We start from the raw sequence: 20,414 nt of genomic DNA on the forward strand, positions 1-20,414 counted from the left end.
AAATGGCATACCAGCCTTAAAAAGTTGAGGTTTCCTTTTTGAGGCATTAGATAAACTTGAATAAACATACACAGTAAAGGAATGAGTTGCACTATGTGGGATAATTCTTAAGAAATTAGGGGTCAGCAGAAAGCTTCCCTGTTTTTAGAATATTTGACATTAAACTTCAAAATAATCTAATAATATCATTAAACATAGTACAGCTATATAAAGGAATGCCTGTTAATACTGTTAGGGCAAAAAGTACGTAAGGAACTACGCAAACTGCTTCAATGGGTAGCCAAGATTTTTCTCATAAAAACAAGTTAATGTCTCATAAATGAGAAATACCTCCAAGAGTTATATATGCAGAGTGCTGACCTAAACCTCATAATTTATTAAGAGCTTCCCATTATAAACGTACATGATAATGAAAATTATATGGACTGCTACACATTAAGTTACTGCTGGTTTACAGAGTAATTGTATAGTGCATAAGCTGGCATTAATGGATTGTAAGGAAGGGCAGGGAAAAGTCTGTTCATATACATTTGTAAACAAAAAAGAAACAAGGCACTTAATGACAACAGTGCTGTCCCAGAATATCTTACAGACCAGCTCCAGCAGGTAACCTTTGGTACAGCTCCTTAACTTCTTCATGCTTTGCTTTTCCTTTATCCACACTTTGCTTACGCATCTCGGCCATTTCAATACACCACTCCTCAAATTTGGAATTATCCCGATCTACCAGCTCTTGAAGAAAGGCTGATCAGAACAGAAAGACAAAAACAAACAAAAACCCAAAACAAAAAGACTTTAGCCTGTTTTCAAAGAAACAGAACGATGTTGATTTCTCAATTACAGCAAATATTGATTGGTGAAGATTTTGGTGGCAAATTCCTACCGTGGTCTCCCTTTCTGTTAGACATCCAACTTGCAACCATCAAATGGCTCAGAAACACCATTCAAAATAGATGATGCCACAACACAGCACAACATAAGGTAAAATGACAACTAAAGACTGTCTGCTCAGTGGGTTAAGGATCCGGTGTTGCCGTGAGCTGTGGTGTAGGTTGCAGATGTGGCTCAGGCTGCCAGCAACAGCTCCGATCAAACCCCTAGCCTGGGAACCTCCATATGCCATAGGTGCAGCCCTCAAAAGACAAAAGACAAAAAAAACAAAAGCAAACAAAAAAAAAAAACCAACTGCTCTTTAAACTCGTCTTGATTAGCTCTAGGACTTTAATTGCTTTTGCAGTTCTTTAGGAAGCCAGTGGAATAATTCTGCTAAAGGCTCCTTTAGTTTTAAAACCACTTTAAAGCAAGTATGTGATTATATACACTTTCACTATTTACCATATGCAACCAAGCAACCTATCATAATAGATGAAAGTAATGCATTCTTGTCATTGAACTTAATGCACAGTATTCTAAATTAATTGCCTCATGTACTCCTAGAAAATTGCTTACCTGGTACCTGAATAGTGGTGTTGGGCTTTTCTTGAGTTTGTAGCCTATAAACCAACATGTAAGCATTTCGAGAGCAGTGAGTTCCTTTGCCACACTTGGGTTTACGTGTCTGGGACTTAGAAGGTTCTGCTGAGATAAGAGAAATGAAAGGATGACAAAATTAGAACGCCTATCGTTTGTTCATTATTTTGCATGGAAGGGGGATGGGGAGGGTCATAAAAAACAATTCCTATAATACAAACTCAAGATACTTTGAAAAGCAGAGCAGGTTAAGGATTTGGCACTGTCACTGCAGCAGCCTGGGTCGCTAACTGTGGTGCTGGTTCAATCCCTGGCCTTGGAACTTCCAGGTGGCTAAAAAAACCCAAAAAAAAAACAACCAAAAAATCCAAAACAATATAAATTAAGTAGGCTCAATTAAGTTTCTCAATGTTTAAACCTGTTGTTAATCCATCTTGCCTGCATATTCCATTTTTAAAAACTGAAACTATTTTTCCCGATGACCTATCTGAACCAAAATACTTAATTGCCCAAAGAAACAAAACGGAATGTTCCCCCCACAATGAAATGAAATACCAAGATTAGCCAATAAGCATTCGCCCATAAGCATTCCATTTGCCAGTGAATTCGGTGGCAAATAGAAAACAACATCTTCAAATTGAGTTTGATTTATCCCAGGTCAACCTTCCAAGGAATATGAGGCCAGGACATCTTGGAGGAAATCAATGACCAGACCCTCACTTCACTATGTACTTTTCTAAAATTCATCTGTCTCAAAGTTGAGGTCCCACTGATGGTTTCCTCCTTATCTTTCAGTCTCCCACTTTACAAAAGAAAGACACAAATTAATTCTTACTTTGTGACAAAAAAAGACCCATCTCATAAAAAGATATATTTAGAGTTAAATTTTGCTGTGTTTAATAAAATATATAACATATTGGTTTGATCAATTATGTAGTGATAATTAAAAAAAAAAAAGAAAGGAGTTCCCGTCGTGGCTCAGTGGTTAACAAATCAGACTAAGAACCGTGAGGTTGTGGGTTTGATTCCTGGCCTTGATCAGTGGGTTAAGGATCTGGCATTGCCGTGAGCTGTAGTGTAGGTCGCAGATGTGCCTCAGATCTGGAGTTGCTGTGGCTCTGGCGTAGGCCGGCAGCTACAGCTCCAATTCAACCCCTAGCCTGGGTGGGAACCTGCATGTGCCACAGGAGCGGTCCTAGAAAAGGCAAAAAAAAAAAAAAAAAAAAAAAGAGAGAGAGAGAGAGAGAGAAAAAAACCTCAATCCAAAGGAAATTTCTAACTATTTGGAGCTTTAAGTTAGAGAAAACTTAGTATATTTCATTAGAAAAACATTCTGCAGGGTCAGTATAATTGAAACACTGGTATGGGAAACCATCCGCAAAGTGGGATCTGAGCGGCATCTGTGACCTATACCACTGCCCATGGCAATGCCGGACCCTTAACCCAGTGATTGAGGCCAGGGATGGAATCCACATCCTCATGGATACTGGTTAGTCAGATTCATTTCCACTGAGCCACAACGGGATCTCCTATAGGAGAACTTCTAATGTGAAAGTCTGGCTTGAGCACCACAAAGAGCATGAAAGCCCAGCACACCTCCCACTTTCTCTTTTCCAGCTTCACTGAGGTCTAATCAATAAAAATGGTATACATAAAAAATAAAGAACACTTCAAATTACAAGAAGAGAGCTACCACATGAATACCTGCAAAGATTACCCATGCCTTGAAAGTCACCCCAACTGCCTATACCTCCACCTTGGGAAAGTGGTTCTGATCCTTTAAGAACCGTTGCAAGGGAGTTCCTGTCATGGCTCAGCAGAAATAAATCTGACTAGCATCCATGAGGACCCAGGTTCGGTCCCTGGCCTCACTCAGTGGGTTAAGGATCCGACATTACTTTGAGCTGTGGTGTAGGCCACAGACATGGCTCAGAACCCCCTATGCTGTGGCTGTGGTGTAGGCCAGTGGCTACAGCTCCAATTTGACCCGTAGCCTGGGAACCTCCATGTGCTGTGGGTATGGTTGTAAAAAGACCAAAAAAAAAAAAAAAAGAACCCTTGCAGGACACATACCTATGCCCATTCCTTTTCTCTTTTTTGCATCCCATACCTCGAGCCTCACCCTAAAATGACAGTGATGACTCAAACAAGATTGCTCCTAATGGAAGACCTGTCCACTCCATTAGGTAATATATGGGAATTTTGGCCCAAGAAAACTGCGAAAAGAGCTACACACTAGAATATTATTCAAGTATCTTTTACAGCAGACCTCATTGCTACCCAACAGAAAGCAGCTTATTCCGCAGAGGCACCTGCTCCGCACTTTAGAAATGGGGTAAGACTAAGATACCTCATAGGAAGAAGCAGACCTTGTCCTGGAAATGATGTTCCCCTGCCATACTCTACTTCCCCCAAATCAATGTCCTGACCCAAAGAAAAGGACTATGTAAAGCCTGCTATATTAAATTGACTACTTATTATTTTTAGCTTAATACTGACCAACTTCTATGCTTAGCTGCCCACAATCAACTTGGTAATTGAAAATTACACATAGGCCTTCAAAACTGTCCTGAAGACATTATGGAAATCATTTCTAGCACAAAATCATTTTTTAAAAATTCAAACATTGATATAAAAGATATTCAGGGACGTCATATGTTTAAGAAATGAAAATAGCCTTGAAGAGTCCGTAACAATTGTGGGCCATAATAAATGATCATAAACAATTCTGGTTAAAAAAAATTGTATTTTAAAAGGGCACTCACAACTTAAAGGTTTTACCTAGATCTTCCTCAATCCCTAGTTGTAATTTCTTGCCCTCCATCTTTTCTATGTCTTCGTCATTAAACTTGTACCATTCGCCGGACTGCGGATCCTTCACGTGGGCGATGTAGTGACCAGAGTAAGCGCTCACGCCTCTGTGTATGAGGACTGCACTGAGTTCATACACATAGGACCCACCTAGGGGAGGAGAAAGGGAGAACATGAGGGAAATTATGGATAACATTTTTTCTTCTTATAGCCTGAATTACAATGACTGCATTTATTTATGCATCTGATATTATTCAAAATACATCACCTAAGAATTTAAAAATTTAGTCTTATAAAGTAATGCAGTGATCATCTTAAGCAGCCCACTGTAGATGCAAAACGTACGGAAGGAAAGCTATGGCATTCTGGGCACTTGGGGTTAGGAAGCTACTTTGCAGGATATGTTGCCTTTATGCATAAACTGAAGGAGCCGTATGCCTACAAAGATTTGCCTGATCACGGAGTTTCCATCATGGCTTATCAGAAATGGATTGGACTAGCATCCAAGAGGTCTGGGGTTTGATTCCTGGCCTTGCTCTGTGGGTTAAGGATCTGGCATTACCGTGAGCTATGGTGTAGGTCGACTGGCTCCTGCGTTGCTGTGGCTGTGGCATGGGCCAGCAGCTACAGCTCTGATTCCATCCCTACCCGGGGAACCTCCATATGCCGTGGGTGTGGCCCTAAAAAACCAAAAACCAAAAAACAAAACAAAAAGAATTGGCTGATCAATTTGTTACAAAAATTAATGATACAAACTAGTAATTGCAAATCTAAAAGGCTATTGTTTCCAGAATAAAGAAAACATGTCTTTGCTGTACAGCAGAAATTGACAGAACATTGAAAATCAACTATAATAGAAAAAAAAATGAAAAAAGGAAGCATGTTTTTAAAAAATTAGAGGGAGTTCCCTTTGTGGCTCAGCAGTTAATGAACCTGACTAGAATCCATGAGGATGCAGGTTCCATTTCTGGCCTCACTCAATGGGTTAAGGATCTGGTGTTGCCACGAGCTGCAGTGTAGGTCACAGACACGGCTCAGATCATGCCTTGCTGTGGCTCTGGCATAGGCCAGCGGCTGTAGCTCTGATTCAACCCCTGGGAATTTATAGCCTGGGAACTTCCTATGATGCAGGTTCAGCCCTAAAAAGCCAAAAAAAAAAAAAAAAAAAAAAAAATAGGAATCCTCTTGTGGCTTAGTGGGTTAAGGATCCAGCCTTGTCCCTGCAGTGGCTTGGGTTGCTGCTGTGGTGTGGGTTCAATCCCTGGCCAGGACATATGGACATATGTCATTAAGTTTAACTGCTTTCAAAATAGGTAGAGACAGGAATTCCCACTATGTCACAACGGGATTGATGGTGTCTCTGAAGCATTGGAACACAGGTTTGATCCCTGACCCAGCATAGCAGGTTAAGGATTTGGTGTTGCCAAAGCTGTGGCATAGGTCACAACTGCAGCTCACACCTGGCTGGGGAACTCCATATGCCTCAGGGAGCCACACACAAAAAAAACACAAACATGTAGACAAGACAAATAGGGGAGTTCCCTCTATGGCCCAGTGGGTTAGGAACCCTACTGTAGTGGCTGGAGTGTAGGTCAGCATAGGTTATAGCTGAGGCTCAGATTCAATTCTTAGCTGGGGAACTTCCATATGCTCTTGTGTGGCCAAAAAAGAAGCTGATGCAAATTTGTTTTGTTTGGGGTTTTTTGTCTTTTTACCTTTTTTGTGGCATGTGGAGGTTCCCAGGCCAGGGGTCCAAATGGAGCTGTAGCCATTGGCCTATGCCACAGCCGCAGCAATGCTAGATCCAAGCCACCTCTGCAACTTACACCACAGTTCACACCAACACCGATCCTTAACCCACTGAGCAAAGCCAGGGACTGAACCCAAGAATTCATGGATACTAGTTGGGTTCATTAATCCCTGAGCCACGATGGAAACTCCGCAAATTTGAATTTAAGTAATTAGGAATGTCATTTCACATATTTGATGAACGAATCCAATTAATAATCAAAATTGTTAATTTTATTGGTACAAATTTGAAATTCTCCAAAATAAAAAGGTTGAGAATACAGTCACACCTAAGGTGTTTTTCTCCAGGGTTACTGGCCCAGTTGAAGGAGCAGAGGAGACAGATTAAGACTTCACCATGGGTTAGGTTTTCCCTGGCAATATCCCATGAGGCAAAGCGTAAACTAAAACATCATGTTTAAGGGTGCAAGCTCAGATAGTGAAACGCTAAAGCAAAAAAAATAAAAAAGGAGTGACTGCTATTAAGAGTCACATTATTGACAGTTCTCCTGTGGTGCAATGAAGTAAAGATCTGGCATTGTAACAGCTGTAGCTCTTGTTACCACTGTGACACAGGCTCAATCCCCAGCCCAGGAACTTCCACATGCCACGCATGGCCAAAAAACAAAACAAAAAAACAAACAAAAACAAAACAAACAAAACATCTTTATCTTTTAGATCTTTTCCATTTGTGTGGTTACATGTGTATGGACACATATAAATAAGAATATAAAAAAATATAAATACTGGTTATCTGGGAGACTGAATTACAAGAGCTTTTTATTTATAACTCTTCCCTATGATTTCTGAATTTTCCTATTACCTACTATAAAATCTGTGCAACTGTAAAAGGTTAATTTGTTTCTAGTGTTCTACTTACGAAGTAATCCATTTGTATGGCAAACATTACAACAGCCTGTGAAAGACAGGCCTATACTTACAAACTACTGAATTAATTTTACCAGTCATAGGTTATAATTCTAAAATAAGAATTTTGGGGGGAGGAGTTTCCATTGTGGCTCAGCAGTAGTGAACCCAACTAGTATCCGTGAAGATGCGGGTTTGATCCCTGGCCTTGCTCATTGGGTTAAGGATCCAGCTGTGGTGTAGACTGCAGACATGGCTCAGATCTGGCATTGCTGTGACTGTGGCATGGGCAGGCAGCTACAGCTCTGATTTGACCCCTAGCTGCAGGTGTGGCTCTATAAAGAAAAAAAAAAAAAAAAAAAAAAAAAAGTTTTTTTTGGCTGCACCCAGGGCACATGGAAGTTCCTAAGTCAGGGATGGAATCCAAGCCACAGCTGTGGCAATGTTAGATGCTTAACTCACTGCATTAGGCCAGGGATCAAACATTCACCACCACAAAGACAACAAAGGATCCTTAGCTGCTATGCCATTTAAAAAAGTTACACTTAGTAAGCCAGCGAACTAAAAGTAAACATAAATATGGGTTTTTTTTTGACCTGTTAAAGTTAAAAGTTTACTTTACAGCATAAATTGGACAAATATAATAAATTTAGTAACAGTAACTATTCAAAACCACAGGCTGGTGTCAAGGAAAATAATAATTCTACATCTCTTACGTTTGTGACCCCAAGAAACCACTAAACTATCAAGCTTCTCTAATTTGAAATAACTACCTAAACAAAGGAAGAAGGAAGCAAACTACCATATAAAACTGCAGCTAAATTTATTCATTAAGCTAAAGAGAACAGCAACAAAGTCCAGCAGCAATGTCTACAGTAGTTTATTTCTTCCAGACATGTCAATTTTAAACCAAAGTACTGATTAGAGTATCATACATTTTAAGGCTTAAATATATACATAACTTCCTCAACCTCCCCAATCATTTCTTTGAAGGTTTTACTTTATGGCTTGTTTGTTTTTTTCATTTTTGGTTTTTTTTTTGTCTTTTCCTTTCTAGGGCTGCTCCCGTGACATATGGAGGTTCCCAGGCTAGGGGTCTAATCAGAGCTGTAGCTGCAGGCCTACGCCAGAGCCACAGCAACACGGGGTCCGAGCAATATGTCCGAGTTCCACAATGGGAACTCCTATGGCTTGTTTCTATAAGCTGCCACCAGAAACATTTTATGGATAAAGTTTGAAATAATTTCTGTATTAAATTGTACATTAAATCTGTACAATCTTAGGAAAAGTAAAATGATTTCTCCACCATGAGGAGCAGAAACCAAGGGCAATCCTGTTTGAGACTCACAAAGGGCCAAGGTGTGGGGGAGGGATAAATTAGCAGTTGGGAGAACATATACACACTACTATACATAAAATACATCAACAGCAATGACCTACTTGGAAAAGGATTTGAAAAATAAATATGTTCTATATAACCTACATGGAAAAGGAATCGGAAAACACACAAACACACACACAAACCGAATCACTTTGTTGTATACCTGAAACTAACACAACACTGTAAATCAATTCTACCTCAATCAAAAAAAAAAGAAAAATCATCCTGTTTGGTAAGGTGAAGCCTTCCAAAAGTAGTACATTATTAGCGACTATACCAAAGCATCCTACAACTTATCAGTGGTCGTAGATATGAATAATGACAGCATAAATATTGGAACTAGGCCGCCTAATGTCTCTGACAAAAAAACTTTTTGAGAAAGATGGAGTTCTCAAGGTGCAGCAGGTTAAGGATCCGTCATTGGCACTGCTGTGGCTGGACTCAGATCCCTGGAACAGGAATTTCCACATGCCATGGGGGGCAGGCAAAAACAAACAAGTGAGTGGTGGCAGCCAGGAGATCCTTGATTTGGGGAGGAATTATAGAGTGTTGAGGCTAAAGTATCAAGAGTGAGTTCAGGAAGAGCAAAATATATTTTTCATTTTTTTATTCTTTTACACCCTTAATTATATAGGTATTGATGAACCATCTAATCTTTATTATGTAGTCACTCACGTAAAATGGAAGTAACATCTCAGCTTGCCTAAAATGCCCTTCTTCCCACAGATGAATATAAACTTTAGTAGTAAACTGCTATTCTGTAGTCAATACAAGTAGATCACTAGTCACAGTCTCTGAGCATAATTACCGCTGCTTGGTATAAATATTACCTTTGTGTTCCACATAAGGCTCCATATCCAAAATTTCTGAGAAGCCAATGTAGGTATTCAGCTTTTTCTTATGTCCAGTTTGCCTAACCAAAAAGAAAGCTAATTGTATTTATATGTAAAACAACCATAAAACAATGTATAAGCTCTATCAGCTATTTATTAAAATAGCAGCTAGGTAGATTTCACTTAGCAATCTTGTTCAAAACATTAATACTGCCTTAGAATTGGGCAATAAACAACCAAAAAGCTAAAAAGTATGATTTTAAAGTGCTAATTCCAGACAGCACATTTCCAGAGGTTTTATTACAAAAGAAACCAGATGTTCCTGCCTTACAGAAGAAATGCACATGTAAAAACATTGCCTGACTTATAAAAATGAAAGACATATCCTCATGGGAACAGTGCAGGGTGGTGGTTGAGTAATACTGTAGTGAGCAGAAAATTTACTTGAGTTCTTATATGATAATAAAGAATGTCAAGGTAACTCAGTTCCTACCTAAATGTTTGCTTTTCCTTTGAAGTTTTTAGTGATTTTTTCAGAAAAAAAAAATCTATTTTTCTAGTTCTTTTTGTTTGTTTTGTCCTTTTGTCCTTTTAGGGCTGCACCAGCAGCATATGGAGGTTTTCAGGTTAGGGATCTGATGGGAGCTACAGCTGCCGGCCTACGCCCCACAGCCACAGCAACTTGGGATCTGTGACCTACACCACAGATCATGGCACCGCCTGATCCTTAACCCACTGAGCGAGGCCAGGGATTGAACCCACAACCTCATGGTTCCTAGTCGGGTTCGTTTCTGCTGCACCATGATGGGAACTCCTCTAGTTCTTAATTATATATGACTGGCTCTTTAAGAATATTAGGAAAAATCACAAAATACTGGCATTTCAAAATGTAGGCTCCATCTATTAACTTTCATCCCCAAATTCTCTTTTTTTTTTTTTCCCTCTTTTGGCCACCCCGTGTGTTTTTGAGTTCCTGGGCCAGGGATCAGATCCGAGCCACAGTTGTAACCTATTCAGCAATGCTGGATTCTTTAACCCACTGTGCTTGGCCGGGGATCGAACCTGCATCCTGGTGCTGCAGAGAAGACACTGATCCCATTACGCCACAACAGGAACTCCTCCATCCCCAAATCTTGAATTTCAAATCTGAAGTATTGCACTGCCTTATCTATCTGTAGTAAAATCTGTACATATAAGTCCACAGTGATCAACAAACACTATGAGTTGCACAATTTACCTGTCAAAGACAAAACGCATTAGCTGTAAGTTCAGAGTACAAGGAAGACTAAGGAGTCGGATCTTCCTTGTTGCATTCTGTTTGCTTTGACAGTTTTCACAAAAGTATCGATTGTCTCCTTCTAGTTTTTCTTCCTGATCAGGAATAAGATGTATTAGTTAAAAAAAAAAAAAAAAAAAAAAAAAAAACAAGATGGAAAGATGTTTAAGTGATCAAATCTCTGATGCAAATTATAATTTCATTTTATTCAATAGTCTATTCAAGCTATTTAAGATCAAGTTATAAATAATGAACAACACACAAGATTATGAGCTTAGCAGTGACATTACTGATTTGAATACAATGATTTAAAACTGACATTTCTCTTTCCAAAATGTGTGATTTTTAGAATACTTGTTTTAGGTTCTTTTTCCTGATAATCCCATTTCTGGGAATTTTAAGGAAGTAGATATAAAAAAGAGATCATTCCCACTTTGATGCAGCAAAATTAATTTAGTTTTCTAAATTAGTTTTTCTTTTAGCTGTTTATATATTTTGGATATTAACCTTTCACTGGTCACATAATTTGCAAATATTTTTTCCCACCCAGGAAGTTGTCTTTTCATTTTGTTGGTGATCACCTTTGCTATGCAAAAGCTTTTAGGTTTAATTAGGTCCCATTTTTTAATTTTGCTTGTTTCCTTTGCCTTAGAGTCTGATCCAAAAAATATTGCTACAATTTATGTTAAAGAGGGTTCTACCTATATTTTCTTCTAGGAGTTTTATGATTCCAGTCTTATATTTAGGCCTTTAATCCATTTTGAGTTTATTTTTGTATATGGTGTGAAAATAAATTTTAAAATATTGAAAACTACAAGTGGAAACTACACATGGGCATCGCAATACAAAATTATATACAAATTCATACACACACACAGTTAAAATTACTGAAACATGTACATGACATAAAGTGTGCAGAAAAATTCAGTATTAGAGCTAATGGTAGTTTCTTTTTAAATTCTTCCTTTATGTTTTTATAACAGCTTTTTGGTTCAGATTACTCTAAGATGTTAGTGCAACCACTTTTTGATGTAAAAAAAATTTGTATTCAACATGTTATAGTTCTCATTAAATGAAAAAGTAAATTAACCTACAGTTTAATTACATTTTCTTATTCTCTTAACCTCCAGTCACACAAGACTTCCCACATACATAACTCTATACATAAAATAACCTGAAACAGCCAAAAATTACTTTAAGATGCAGCCTACTTCAATACTGTATAGCTTACAAAGTTGCTTCTAGATCATTACAGATAACTCACATATTAAAAAAACTGAAATGAATTTATCCATTAAATTAACAAAAAAAAATCAGAACAGTATTTAAGTGTTAATAACAGAAACAATGCACACACCAAAATTAGAATATACCTTCAAAAATTCCGAGATACAATCTGTCAACTGTTTGTGGCCTTGGATATTTAACTCCAGTTCATAAAACTTTGATAAAAGCTTAGATTCTCTGCCACACTGATTACAACTATAATAAAAGAGAGTGATAAAGATCAGAATAGGAAAAGCGTTAAGGTTCTACTGTATCACATCCTGGAAATACAGAAATAAGCATTTATTACCTTAGTTCTTTCATAGCAATCATTTGTGCTACGTGTATTCAAAAACTATATAAAAACAAATTGATTGGTGAGGCCACATCTTTTATGATTACAAAAATGTTTCAGCGTTATTTATTCCTGCTCTTAATATTCCAGTTGGATCCAATCTTAGGCTTTCAGCCTATACCAGCCATAAAATAAACAGCAAGAGCTTAGCCAGAAACAGTTCCCAACACCTGGATGGGTTCAACTGCAATTATCAAGTCAGTTGTTTACATGTTCCCATGGAAATGTATTACTATAAATACTTCAGGTCCCATGATAAGCCACTAAAGCCAAAACCTGGAACTGAACTAAAAATGAGAAGACATAGGAGCAACCGGACTTAGAATAAAATGTATCATGAAAAGCAGAAACATACTTACACAGTTACATAAGCATACTCCCCACAAAACTGTTGTTGGACAATGTTTCGAACATCTGGATTCTTTTGTTTAGACAAAGTATCTTCCAGGAGAGACATAAAGAGCTTTGAAAATTCTTGTGCATCCTTCAAGTTTGGGTTTATAAGAAAAAGAAAAAAATCATATTGCTTTTCTACTTCTGTTACAAACAGTAGTATGTTAAATAACCCAGAAACTATCTGGACTTTGAAATTAGCATATTTCTTGGCAGTGCCCAAAGCATGTGGAAGTTCACAGGCCACAGCAGCAACCCAAGCCACTGCAGTGATAATGCCAGATCCTTAGCCCACTGCGCCACAAGTGAACTTTTAATTACCATTTTTGAACAAGGACTAGAGCTGTGCTGAATCAGCTTGTGCCTACATAGGTATTTTCAGAAATGGGATCAAGGAAAATGTGTAATATACAGAAGAATAAATGCTCCTGTTCAAAAACAGAAAAAAACTAATTTAAAAAAAATTTCCTCATTTCCTTCTATAAACATTATAAGGAATACTTTTTATATTAAAAAAATAAAAGGCTCTTACCTGTTGCTGCCCTGTGTCCAAACCCAAGGCTTTTACAAATCCCGATGGATCAATGTATCGCCTATTACTGTTTTGCAACAAGGCAAATAAGTACTGGAGATGCTCACAAATCGTCTGAGGCTCATAGTCTATTAAAGAAATGTTTTTTAAATCTGTTACTTTTTATTTTAATTAAAAAAAATTGTTTTGCCTTTTTTTTTTTTTTTTTAAGGGCCACACTGTGGCATATGGAGTTTCCCAGGCTGGGGGTCAAATCGGAGCTATAGCCACCAGCCTACGCCACAGCCAAGCTTCATCTGCCACTTACACCACAGCTCTCAGCTACACCAGATCCTTAACCCAGAGCAAGGCCAGAGATTGAACTTGCATCCTCATGGATACTAGTCAGATTCGTTTCTGCTAAGAAACGATGGGAAATCTGACTATTATTAAATTTTTTAGGGCTGCACCCAAGGCATATGGAAAACTCCCAAGCTAGGGGTTGAATCGGAGCTGCAGCTGCCAGCCTACACCACAGCCGCAGCAATGGTGGATCTGAGCCAAGTCTGGGACCTGTACCACAGCTCACACAATTCCAGATCCTTAACCCACTGCATGAAGCCAGGGATCGAACGTGCATCCTCGTGGATACTAATCAGGATCGTCACCACTGAGCACAACAGGAACTCTTAAAATGTTACTTTTTAAAAAATGGATTCCGGAGTTCCCGTGGTGGCGCAGTGGTTAACGAATCCGACTAGGAACCATGAGGTTGCGGGTTCGGTCCCTGCCCTTGCTCAGTGGGTTAACGAACCGGCGTTGCCGTGAGCTGTGGTGTAGGTTGCAGACGCGGCTCAGATCCCGCGTTGCTGTGGCTCTGGCGTAGGCCGGTGGCTACAGCTCCGATTCAACCCCTAGCCTGGGAACCTCCATATGCCGCGGGAGCGGCCCAAGAAATAGCAACAACAACAACAACAAAAAAAAGACAAAAAGACAAAAGACAAAAAAAAAAAAAAAAAAAAAAAGGATTCCTCCTCATATGAAAACACAATTAAACACCCTTCTTAGTTTGGGGGGGGGATGTGCTTGGGCTGTGGGATGGAAATCCTGTGAAATCAGATTGTTACGATCATTATATGACTACAGATGTGATAAAAAAAATTAAAAAAAAAACACCCTTCTTCCAAACTATATTTGTACTTATTTTAGTTTTTAAACTTTTAAAGAAACAAATTTGTAATCATGTCTTTCTGAAACAGTGAAACAGCCGTGGCTGTCTATCTATACCTCCCAAAAGCAAGGGGCTATACATGTTACAACAATAGCAATCCTGACTATAGTTTACAGAGTGTTGAATCGCACTGAAATGCTCAGTCCTATAATAAAAACTATACTATATTTACCACTTGCATGAAATAGCCAATCGTTTTGTATCCTTTTTAGGGCTACATCTGCAGCATATGGAAGTTCCCGGGTTAGGGGTCGAGTCAGAGCCACAGCTGCTGGCCTACTCCACAACCACAGCAACATAGGATCCGAGCTACATCTGCGACCTACACCATGGCTCACAGCAATGCTGGATCCATAACCCACTGAGTAAGCCCAGGGATCAAACACACCTCTTCATGGATACTAGTTAGGCCCATTACCACTGAGCCACAACAGGAACTCCCCAAATACTTTTAATATAATCTCATTAATGTGAACCTGCCACAACCAGAGCAAATGACTGCAATCTCAGGGAACAGTGGTTTAAACCTGAAGAACGTAATGATTTTAGTTTAAAAATCCTAAAAAAGGTAAGAGTTCCCATTGTGGCACAGTGTTAACAAACCCAACTAGTACACATAAGGATGTGGGTTTGATCCCTGGCCTTGCTCAGTGGGTTGGGGATCCAGCTTTGCTGTGAGCTGTGACGTAGGTCGCAGACTCAGCTCAGATCTGGCATTGCTGTGGCTGTGGCGGTGGCAGAGGCCAGCAGCTGCAGCTCTGATTCGACCCCCTAGCCTGGAAACATACGCTGCAGTTGTGGCCATTAAAAAAACAAGTAAATTTTTTAAAATTTAAAAAACCTAGGAGTTCCCATCGTAGCGCAGTGGTTAACGAATCTGACTAGGAACCATGAGGTTGTGGGTTCGATCCCTGGCCTTGCCCAGTGGGTTAAGGATCTGGCGTTGTCATGATTTGTGGTGTAGGTTGTAGATGAGGCTCGGATCCTGCATTGCTGTGGCTCTGGCATAGGCCGGCGTCTACAGCTCCGATTAGACCCCTAGCCTGGGAACCTCCATATGCCACGAGAAGTGGCCCTAGAAAAGGCAAAAAGACCAAAAAAAGAAAAAAAAAATTTTTTTTTACAAAACCTAAAATTTCGCTTCCAGTTTCTATGAGTAGGGGAAAGGTATGTCAATAGTAAGCACGGATCTAAAAGACTTCATTTCATTGCTTTTTAGCTCCAAATCTACCCTTCTTTGCCAGCTTTGTGCTGAGATGAACTCCTTGCCATCTAGTGCAAGGTTAAGCCTTGTCAGCAGAGGGCGCTGGGGGGTTCAGTAGTGCCTCTCATCAGGCTCTGAGGGCCAAAGCTCTCAGGGCTCTAGGTTCTTTCAGACAGCAGCTTTCCCAGCACCTCCTCTAGTATCTTCAGTTCGCTGCCTCTGGTGAGGCACTTCCTCCTGAATAACCACCTTGTGAACGACCTCCTGGACACTCTCTTAGGCACCCCCCCCCAATCTCCCTGAGGCCAGTTTCCAGCGAGGAAACCCACTGAGGCACCCCAGCCCCTTTTGGGCCATCCGGTGAGCACGGGCAGTGCTTTCTCCAGTGAGGTCTCATCTCAGTCCTGGTCAGTCAGTGGGGGTGGGGGACTGTTCCTTGCATGATCTTTTTCAGTCCTAGGGGTAGTAGCTGGCCCCCACATCTGCTTGACCGATTTTTTTTTAGCCTGTAACCTACACCACAGCTCACGGCAACACGGATCCTTAAGCCACTGAGCAAGGTCAGGGACCAAACCCGCAACCTCATGGTTCCTAGTCGGATTTATTAACCACTGAACCACGACGGGAACTCTGGCTTGACAGATTTTTTAGAGAGTGTTTTTTCAAGTCCTTTGAAATTCTTACTAACCAATTCCCCCATTACTCTAAATTCCTGTTAAAAATTCTTTCTCTGTTCAAATCATTGTGTAGCTTGCCTCCTGATTGTCTGAGTGCTTTATCTCTTTGCTACCTATTCTGAAAGGAAGTCAGTATTTCATTTGTAAAATAAAAGATAAAAATCTTACTTCCTGGGGTGCAAGGGCTATACAGGATGTTAAAAGCTGTTCAAGTTAGGTTTGCATCTACTCCAACTTTCTTATTTCACAGGTTAGATAACTTATCCTCTACTGGTTTTCTTAACTGTAAAATAACAGAGTAGTGGAGCTAGAACCAGAGCTCAGATCCCACCATTTCTAGCATAAACCCTTTTCACTGCACTGTGCCTGTTAATAGCACCAGAAATGCACATTCTTTTTTTTTTTTTTTTTTTTTTTTGTCTTTTTGCTATTTCTTGGGCCGCTCCCTCGGCATATGGAGATTCCCAGACTAGGGGTCAAATCGGAGCTGTAGCCACTGGCCTACAGCAGAGCCACAGCAACTCGGGATCCGAGCAGCGTCTGCAACCTACACCACAGCTCACGGCAACGCCGGATCATTAACCCACTGAGCAAGGGCAGGGACCGAACCCGCAACCTCATGGTTCCTAGTCGGATTCGTTAACCACTGCGCCATGACAGGAACTCCGAAATGCACATTCTTATCAGAGATCAAGGTGAAGGATTGGTGAAATATGAGAGTCTAAGTGTTTAGAAATTTTTATTTTTATTTTGTCTTTTTTTTAGGGCTGCACCCGTGGCATATGGAGGTTCCCAGGCTAGGGATCGAATCGGAGCTGTAGCTGCCTGCCCACGCCACAGCCACAGTGATGCTGGATCCGAGCCATGTCTACAACCTACACCACAGCTCACAACAATGCCGGATCCTTAACACACCGAGTGAAGCCAGGGATTGAACCTGTGTCCTCATGGGTACAAGTTGGGTTCGTTAACCACTAAGCCATGACGGGAACTCCCAGAAAAAAAATTTTTTAATTATTTTTTTACAGTTGCAACCTGTGCCACAGATAGGGCAACGGCAACAGCAGATCCTTAACCTGCTGTGCATGGACGCTTCCAACACTTCTGGAAGATACATATTAAAACTGTAACACCCAAAGAAGGCCATGGTACAGTGTTTTACAAAACAGAAATTTAGTTTCACTTATTATTTAGCTGTCTTCTCATTGGTGAATTTATAATTCAGTAAAAAAAAAAAGACTAGAAATTAAAAATGATCTGTTTTTCATTATTCATCCTTTACACACAATAATTCTTTAAATAGCTACTACTGGAGTTTGTCGTGGTGCAGTGGAAACAAATCTGACTAGGAACCATGAGGTTGCGGGTTCGATCCCTGGTCTTGCTCAGTGGGTTAAAGGATCTGGCTTTGCTGTGAGCTGTGGTACAGGTCACAGACGTGGCTCAGATCTGGCATAGGCTGGCAGCTACTGCTCCGATTAGACCCCTAGCCTGGGAACCTCCATATGCCGCAGATGTGGCCCTAAAAAGACAAAAGACAAAAAAAAAGACAAAAGAGTCAAGGGTTCCAAACCTGGATCTCGCAGACCTGTATATAATCTTAAAATACTCACTTCCTCTACCCCCCAGCTTTGAGGGAAAAAAGGCTGGTTCATCTCATGTTAGTTTCATCTCAAAGAGAATAATATCTAATTAGAAATATCAATTAGGAGTAACAATTCACATATGCCTGAAGAAAAGTAAATAATTCCAGTAGGAACAGTTTGAAACTGACTTCTAAATTTGCCAAGAGTGTAGTTGCTTATTAGTAGCTTATTTTGCCAAGGTTGGTTAACTTCATTTTGGAGGGTATTTTTGTTAAAACCACCTATTTAGAAATCAGACAAAAGACTGGTGGGAGTTTTCTTGTGGCGCAGCAGGTTAAGGAGCTGGCATCACTGCAGTGGGCTTGGGTTCAAGCCCTGGCCCAAGAACTTCTAAATGCTGTAAGTGTGGCCGAAAATGACAAAAGATTGGTTACATGAAAGTATTAAGTCTCTCAAACTAGTTAGAACAGTAAAAAGCTCTCCTGCTTTACTGACTGTTGCTTTTGTTTTCTAGCTGCGCTCAAAGAGAATGTGGAACCAGAGGCACAAGAGTGGCCCAAGCTACTGTAGTGACAACACGGTATCCTTAACCAGCTGCGCCACAAGACAACTCCTACTGACAGATTTTTATCAACCACTGCAATCACAATGTATTACACAGAGAAACTGTGGTTGAAGTTTCCTCTGTATGGTTGGTTCAAAGTGGTTTAGCTGGCAATATGCTCACAAGCGAGCCCTCCCCAAGGCCTTGCCCACTAACCTTTCTCTTCCTGGACACCATCTCCCATCATGTAGTCACTACAGGTACTTGGACATAAGTAGAGTGCCTGCCGAAGCTCCAGGTTGAGAAACCACACTTGAAGAAACGTGTTGACATAACAAGTAGCTCCAAGGTTAGTGAGGCCCACAAATGAGTTCTATAAAAATATAAAATTTACAGTTATAGCACCAATTTCCTTTTAAATTTAAAAAAAAAAAAAAAAAAAAAACTCTTAAGAAACATTTTTTTTAATTGAGTAAGAATGTGCTAAGTTGTTTCAACCAATACATCCCCATAAGCCTGTCCTGGAAAAGCTTAGGGCCTATTGTCATGACATCCCCACTGGGGTTAACCACGGGCGGTAGGAGAGACTTCGGACAGCACCACAGTCCATCTCGAGTCTTCGCGTCATCTTCTACTCCATCCGTTTAAATCTAAACATAGAGAACAGTGGCCTCTAGCAAAGATCAGTTTTCAACATGTGCATACAGGTTTTTCATTTGCTATATATCTTCTTGAGAGTTCCTGTTTATCCTACAGATGTGGGAGATGGGGCGCACAGGGCGTTGATTACAGCTTTTTCCAGAGGCTGAGAATTCCTGAACTTACCAAAGCATCACTCCTTTTAAGAGAAAACCACGCCGCTCTTTTGTGAACGCCAGGCTTCATGGTTAAAGTATTAATGTGTATTACCAAAGGAAAAAAAGTAAACCTATCAGTTGTATGCATAATATGTAAAAAGATAAACCCCCAAAAGCAAAGTCATATCGTTATGGGAGGCTGTTGCTTTAAAGAGACTTAAAAAGAGTTCAAAATAAAGCATGCGATGTTAAAGCAAACATAGAAGCACCGTTTAACCAAATTATTGACTTACTGGATTACACAGCTACCTGTTTTAAAGCATATCATTAAGAACTGTTCCAATTCAAATGGTTTAGAGTCTTAAATTCCACTACTGATCTTAAAGCTTCATAGGTTACCTGAAATCAGGAATTATTTCTGACCAAAGGCACAGAACAAAACACAAAAGAATGCTGTATAGAAATCTCCTTAAAAATGATGGCTTAAAAAAAAAAAAAAAAAAATGATGGCTTACCTTTTTTCTCCTCTCACAGTTGGGGTCATCAATGTTATGAAAACTATTTTCATCTATCTCTCCTAACCAAATATGTTCGCCAATCCCAACCAAGCAATTCGGATTTCCTTTGCAGTTTCGTCTACGAAAAAATATTGTGTAATTAAAAAACACCATAGTTCCATAAGAAACATGTAAATTAAAACTATAATGATACCATTTTTTTTGGCTATGCCTACAGCACGTGGAAGTTCCTGGGGCAGGGATAGAATCTGTGACACAGCAGTGACAATACTGGATTCTTAAACTACTGAGCCCCCAGGGAACTCCCAAATGATACTATTTTTAAAAATTTATCTCTCATCTATTAGACTATAGAAACAACCAGTTTGTGAGGCTGTGGGGAAATAACTCTTTTACTGCTGATGAGAATGCAAATTTGTTAAAACTCTTATAGAAAGGAATTTTGCAGTTGCTAAAAAAAACCCACATATTTAGCTATATTTTGACCTAACCATTTCATTTCTAAGAACTCACCCTGAAGATATACCTCCAACAACACAAAAACATATATACTAGGTTATTCATTACAGCATTGTATGCAAAATATAGGAAACTACCCATATGACCAAACACAGGGAATCTGGTACTTCCATACAATGGAGTACTATACAACTGTGGCAGGAAAAACACATGACAATCTCTATAAACTGAGGAAGAGTAATTTCCGGATTAGGAAATCAAAAGCAAAATGTCAACGACAATCTACAGCATGCTACTCTTTGAGTGGGTAAAAGCTGGGGATGTAAAATACGCATGGATCTGCTCATCTGCGCCCAAAGACCCACAAAGGATAAATCAGAGACTAGTGAAAACTGGTTACCTAGAGTCTGAGGAGGATTAGGATTAAAATTTTAAAAAAAGAAAAAA

General features: G+C 39.7%; 1 protein-coding gene across 5 annotated transcripts in view; it reads right to left on the reverse strand.

The window, feature by feature from the left end:
• USP48 (ubiquitin specific peptidase 48) overlaps window positions 1-20,414 on the reverse strand; it is a 65,314-nt gene that overhangs the window by 33,067 nt on the left and 11,833 nt on the right. For 3 of the 5 annotated variants that reach the window (XM_021097700.1, XM_021097704.1, XM_021097702.1), the window contains 10 exons: window positions 19,506-19,626; window positions 18,410-18,566; window positions 12,973-13,100; window positions 12,407-12,531; window positions 11,800-11,908; window positions 10,388-10,521; window positions 9,148-9,230; window positions 4,252-4,431; window positions 1,450-1,578; window positions 595-744 (listed from right to left, as the gene is read on the reverse strand). In XM_021097700.1, coding sequence (XP_020953359.1) covers window positions 595-744; window positions 1,450-1,578; window positions 4,252-4,431; window positions 9,148-9,230; window positions 10,388-10,521; window positions 11,800-11,908; window positions 12,407-12,531; window positions 12,973-13,100; window positions 18,410-18,566; window positions 19,506-19,626 — 1,316 coding nt within the window. The remainder of the gene's footprint in view (window positions 1-594; window positions 745-1,449; window positions 1,579-4,251; window positions 4,432-9,147; window positions 9,231-10,387; window positions 10,522-11,799; window positions 11,909-12,406; window positions 12,532-12,972; window positions 13,101-18,409; window positions 18,567-19,505; window positions 19,627-20,414) is intronic. The other 2 variants (XM_021097701.1, XM_021097703.1) reach the window with 1 other exon arrangement.

The sequence above is a fragment of the Sus scrofa genome, chromosome 6 (assembly GCF_000003025.6).
Source record: "Sus scrofa isolate TJ Tabasco breed Duroc chromosome 6, Sscrofa11.1, whole genome shotgun sequence".
In the NCBI taxonomy this organism is placed as follows: domain Eukaryota; kingdom Metazoa; phylum Chordata; class Mammalia; order Artiodactyla; family Suidae; genus Sus; species Sus scrofa.